Source organism: Bemisia tabaci, chromosome 1, assembly GCF_918797505.1.
Source record: "Bemisia tabaci chromosome 1, PGI_BMITA_v3".
Taxonomy (NCBI): Eukaryota; Metazoa; Arthropoda; class Insecta; order Hemiptera; family Aleyrodidae; genus Bemisia; species Bemisia tabaci.
The window spans coordinates 68,423,902-68,429,945 of NC_092793.1; the positions used below are offsets into that span (position 1 = coordinate 68,423,902).

A 6,044-nucleotide genomic window follows, 5' to 3' on the forward strand; every position below is an offset into this window, starting at 1 on the left:
TAGATCTGATTGCAAGGAAAATTCGAAGAAAAATATTTACAGATTTCCCTGAAAACCCTTATTTTATCAAAGGAAATTTAGTAAGGTCTGAAGGCTCAAATGTCACTCTTCCCTAGCAAGGCAGTATGTATAAAGCACAAAAGACATTATTCTCTACAGGTTACTCAGCATAGGAAAGATTTTTCATTTTAAAAAAAAAATCAACCCTGAATTTTTCTTTTTGATGCAAAATGTCATACTTTTTTCGTTTATTTTTCATACAAAAATAGACTTAAACCAATTTGCTTGTGTTCTAGCGTTACCAAAAATGTTTAGATGATGTAACTCCTTACACAGTTGGAAGGTGGATCGGCGCTGGTGTTTTAACACTATTCTTTTTAGCTAGAGTATTTATCCTTCAGGTGAGCGTTTTTGTGTCGAATTTTGTCCATCAAACCCCACAACAAATCTCATGCATGTGAAAATATGCTAGTAACTTAAGTCAATAGCCAGTTTCATTGGTGGTTCATTTTATTCATAGAGCACCCTCCTAATTCTCTCCATAAAAACTCAGCTCTATTCATGGGGGAGTGTTCCCATAAAATACTAGGAAAGCAGTCATTATTACAATTTGCGCTTATCTTATTACATATAGTGACTTTCTTGTCAGGTAGCTCAACTGAAACAGCCTGAAGAATTTTACATGTAAGAAATACTTTTTCTATGTTTATTCATGTTCCTTATTTTTTTGTGTTTCAGGGTTGGTATATAGTTACTTATGCACTGGGTATATACCATTTAAATTTATTCATAGCATTCCTTTCACCAAAAATAGACCCTGCTCTAGAATTTGAAGGTAAGTTTCACCTCTTAAGTTTCATCAATCAGTGCACTTTTTATAAGGCTAGGGTAATTATTGCAGCTAATACTGCTCTTCACAAGCTGATAGACGCAATTTGGAATCATTGTTGTAGACTTATGAAAGAGGGTTTCCAAGACCCAATGCATGCTGCATCATAATTTCCTTTTGTCACATGCTGCCCTCTTTTGGACTGAAAGTCAATCTCGAAATGTCACTTGTTTTTGTGAGAGGGTGCCTTGTTTTGTGACCTGGTTCACCTTTCTACATAGCTTCCAGTGCCTTGAGCCAGAGCTGGTACAGCTTTGGTTTTTTTTTTTTAGAGATTTTTCTTATCGGTTGATAGTGCCCAGGAAAACGTCCTGTGCTCACCTAACGACAGTTTTTGTGTATAACGTAATAATCATTGCTTCATCTCCACATTTATTAATGTGCAAATGATGGCATGCTCCGGTAACAAGGCTCTGTGACAAAATCACTTTTGTCCTGAGAGTCTCCAAAATGTATACATCATAGTGAACAAATGTCCAACTACTTAGAAAAATGGCTCGCGGAGCGATCCGAATGTTACTCGCATAGCGAGTGACTGGGGGCCCAGGGGGCGCAGCCCCTTGGCTAGCTGTGATGGACGCGCTTAGCGTGTCCGGAACGGCCAGTATATGTATGTGAGTAAGCAGATATTCATTTCATTTTATCACTTTGTCACTTTGCTGACTTGACGGCGTACTTACTTACACTATGAAATGTGCCCTGTTGCCTTTACTGCCGTGCGAAGAAAAAACACAGTCACTTGTATTGAATTTCATGACAAATTCTCTGAAAATTACAATGAAAAATGTTCACTTCTTTGTGAGAAAATCGCTGTTTTATCAAAAGAAATTTGGCAATGATCGAGTGTTCTTACAATGCTTTTTCTGAACAGGGTAGCATACAACTCAGTTTTCCATATCTCATTCAAGAACAGAGTTTTGCCCGCAAGTCACGAAAGTGACGATTTGTCTATTGTTAAATAAAGTTGATGAAATAACCAAGTTCAGTAAAAAAACAAGACCTTTGCACATTTCGGGGAAAAATAAAATTTGAATTAAAATAATAATGTCCCAATAATGAAAATAATTACTCTCTTCATAACTCAGCTGCATACACCAAGTTGAAATCTCAAGTAGCGTATTACTTTATTACGTTAATTTATTTTTTTCTTAATTCAGATGATGCTGGGCCTGGTCTCCCAACAAAAGCAAACGAGGAGTTCCGTCCTTTCATCAGACGGTTACCGGAATTCAAATTCTGGTACTCTGTCATGAAATCCACAACATTCGCTACTTTCTTCACTTTTTTCGATTGTTTCAATGTTCCAGTCTTTTGGCCTATTCTTGTCCTATATTTCATCTCGTTATTCTGTATTACTATGAGAAGACAAATCAAGGTTAGTTCATTCAATTTTCATGATTTTAAGGTGTATCTCTAGACTACTCAAAGAAATTTGTGTGCATAAGAGGTACCATTTTTGTGATTATACTATTAGAGTCCATGAACCGTACTTTGAATCCTTAAATTAATGAAGAAATTAGCAGAATATCTGCTAAAATTGATGAATCATACTTTTTAGCCATTAGTTTCTTCTTTTCATTGACTACACCAATGATTTTTGAAGCTCCAAAAATTGATTTTTATGGAAAAAAGTAGAGTTAAATGAGTTGACTTTAATTTGATCCATCAAAATCCATTGTAGCTATCCATCCATGTAAAGAAATCATCTCTAGAATTCTCCTCTAGTCACAAGTAAAAACCATCATTAATTTTTTGCCTTTGATACAGAATTTTGGAAGATTTTATTTTTAAACATTCTAAAGCTGCTAGACATTCTAAATATCAGAATTTAATTTATTTACCAAAGTATTGCTGATTTTATAGTAGGGTTTTAGCAGCGTGACATGGTGAATTTTCGAGGAACTGTTGCTGAAAATTCACCTTAAAAGGTGTTAAAAATGCAGTTCATAACTGTAAACTCTGTGAAAAATGACACTGTTTTTTCATCTTTCTTTAATCGTTGACTTTTGAAATTATTGACTGAAAAATGTTTGTGCTACCTATGAGGAAAGGAAAAAATTGTAGAAACGTCTAATTTTGAATGTTTGCTCAACATCGTTGAACTACAGATTTTTTCAATGATGCACAACTGTTAACTCTTGAAACGTTCTGTGTGCATCTAATTTTTTTTTTCCACCAAAAGAAAGAATTTCAGATTTTCTCACTTTGATTGCAGTGCAGATCATTTAGATCTACACAGCAATGTGCTTATTTTGCAATAAACATTTAGCATCAGCAACAGTATGTAAAAAATATATCATGACATGTTGAGAGCGAAGAATCTTACAAATCTCCAACTTTTTATATTTAAAATTGCTCCGAAACATTCCCATGTTCTGTTAAAAGTGACGAAGAAAATGCTTGTCTATCATGATCTATAAATTACGAAGTAGCTTAGAATTGTCATAAATCATCCATATAACGGTCCTCTCTTCTTTGTTTACAGCACATGTTCAAGTATAAGTACCTCCCATTCACGCACGGGAAGCCTCGCTATCAAGGTCATGAAGACTCAGGCAAGGTGATTAACGCTAAATGACAGGTGGTGTTATCATACATGGCAATATCACTTGAATATCTCTGCTTTGCTCTTGTCGACAAAGCAAACTTTTCTAGCATCAAATGCTTTCTTTATTTCTAGCAAATCTCTTTTGTACAAATAACTTTACTGTTGACCAGATAGTCACTACTTCAGCACATCAGCAGCAGAAATTTGAAAGATTTAGTCATTAAGTGGTCAGAGTGGATTTTTGCTTTGAGTTTTCTTTTTTCTCTTTCTTACTTTTCACCAAGAATCATCACAGTGTGAGCGCAAACTGCTTTTTAGCCTCATTTGTCTCAGTTATCTCATGAATAACCTTCCTCCTTTTTCTCAACCTTATCCTCCCCCAGGGTCTATTTTTAACACTAAGTGTGGTAAACTTTTTATTTCTCAAAAATCTCTCCCTAAGAATTGGAGAACTGATAATATAAATCTGGATGATCTGCGTTTCCTGTTGAGTTGAGAAGAATTTCCTAGAAAAAGGAGTGAAATCGTTTTTGATTAAGGCTGATTCATTTTTTTCTTTAATATTTCAACTTAAAACGAATTAAAATTTATAGAGCTTGCATCTTGACCATAAAAATTGTTAAAAGGTGAAAATGAAGATTCTCTAAATCCATGAATCTTCTCATTTAAATACTTTAAGAGATTGGGGGCATTTTTAGTTCCTACAGTTTCCCAGTTTCCCTTTTTGGTATTAAATAACTGAAAAACTTTAGGTTTGGGCTTAAAAGGAAATCAAGAGTGAATCCAAAAATTATTCGTTGACAAACCTCCTTATTTTGTCTTTTTTTAACAAAAACGTTCATCGAACATTCTCTGTGTATTTTATTCAAATTTCCTCTCATAATTCCTCATCGTTTACCTCCTGATGTCAAAAAATTTTCAGAAACACCCAAAGCAGAAGTAGTGGACAAGGAAGTTTCCTATCAACCTGTTTTTCCTCTGCGTGAAAGAAAGAAGAATGATAGTACAAAAAACAAACTTGGAGAAGTAGTAGAAAACTAAATGCATCATTCAATCACAATGTAAAGTTTATTTATTTATAACTTAAGCATTGATTGATGTAATGTTGCCGCAAGACTTTCTCGATCAAAAAGTGTGCATTTGTGAAATCAGAGAGAAAAATCAGAACCTTCATAAATGGAGGTTAATCAGTTTTTTATGAAAAAAAATAGCAGAAATGATCTATGAAATGTCACTCTATGAGGTGTAAATAGTTAAACCTTATGTTTTTTTTTATGTCACGCAAGCGCTTCTGTTTGTTTTGAGGTTGAACGCATGTGTAACTCTCTACCCACCGTCTAAAAGTTCCTTTGCTCTTGCAACAGCTTTATCATTCAGTTTCTCATCATTGGATGTCCACAAATAAGACTGCACTGTACTATTATTCAACTAGTTTCAGTCAATAGTGTCTACATATTTATGAGTGAAGAATGACCCTTAACAAAAAAATATAACAGATATTTATGTAAAATAAGGATATGTATACCCTAATCAGGAAATTCAGTGAAAACATCCAAAAGTAAGAACAAGACTCTTGTATCAGCTTCCAGTTTCGTTTTTTGAATATTCTGTCACTTCCTCTATTAGCAGACCCATCTTTTATCAACCATGTGGGGATTAGGAATAGAGAATCAGGAAAAAGTTTAAAGGTGGGCAAGTTATTTTTTGGAGGGGAAGAAACAAAAACCTAAAGTCAATCTTTTTTGGAAGTTTGCCTTTTATCAAGAATTAGGTCGAGTAGAAGACATATTTTGATGAACATCTTTTTGAGGACCCCTGCGAAGTTCAGTGGTAGGATTCCGAATTTGCTGAAGAGAAAAACTTGGCCTCTTCGCCTCCTGGTGTAGTTTCGCGTTGTTTTTCCACTTTACTCTGTCTTTTTCCAGCCCGATGATTTACTTTCAGAAAACACTCTTTGAAAAAAAGCTAACTCTTAAAGAGACCCTAATAAAAAGTTAGAGTATTGTGCGTGGATCGTGATTGTATGTGTGTAATATCATTGACCCCTATTTAGAAAATGGTTCAGTTCTAATATGCTGCCCATTTATCGATCTATTCAAAATTAATTTGAAAGAATTGGAGAAGATAAGTAGGGGAATTACTGGAGTTGGTACTGTAATGTCTTAAGAATTTGTGGACAATCCTTTTAATTGCCTTTGTCTTTGTGGTCATTTTTGCTGGATCCTCATGAAAGTTTTGTTCTGTTATCAACAGCCTGCCGAACGGTTGATTCCACCTGAACCACCTAGGGAAGGATAACTCAGCTAAAATCTCAGACCACTAACTCGGGCTTATGGGTGTTTTGAGCAAAACTATTCTTTCACTTTGTCTTGCGCATCTCTGATTCTTGTTGTTTCGAGCGTCAAATTCTCTCCTCCGAGATAAGCTCACCAGATTTTGTTGGCATTCGATCTTTTTCTGATAGTATTTAAATCTATCGTTTCTACCACCTTTATACTCCGTTGATAGGAACCCCTAGTTTAGGAAAGAATGAAACTTGAATTTAAATCACTCTCTTTTCATAAAGGCAGAGAAGAAAACTACTATGTTCATAGAGGACAACCGGAC

The 6,044-nt window shown here is 34.8% G+C and overlaps 1 protein-coding gene across 3 annotated transcripts; it reads left to right on the forward strand.

The window, feature by feature from the left end:
* Nucleotides 1-296: 296 nt before the first annotated feature.
* LOC109031621 (protein RER1) lies at nucleotides 297-5,746 on the forward strand (the record flags this gene model as incomplete). 3 transcript variants are annotated; one of them, XM_072306061.1, is given in 5 exon segments in its annotated part: nucleotides 297-401; nucleotides 739-835; nucleotides 2,047-2,264; nucleotides 3,375-3,470; nucleotides 5,691-5,746. In XM_072306061.1, coding segments are annotated over 4 exon segments (513 nt in total), but the record flags the coding sequence as incomplete, so codon positions are not given.
* Nucleotides 5,747-6,044: the final 298 nt, after the last annotated feature.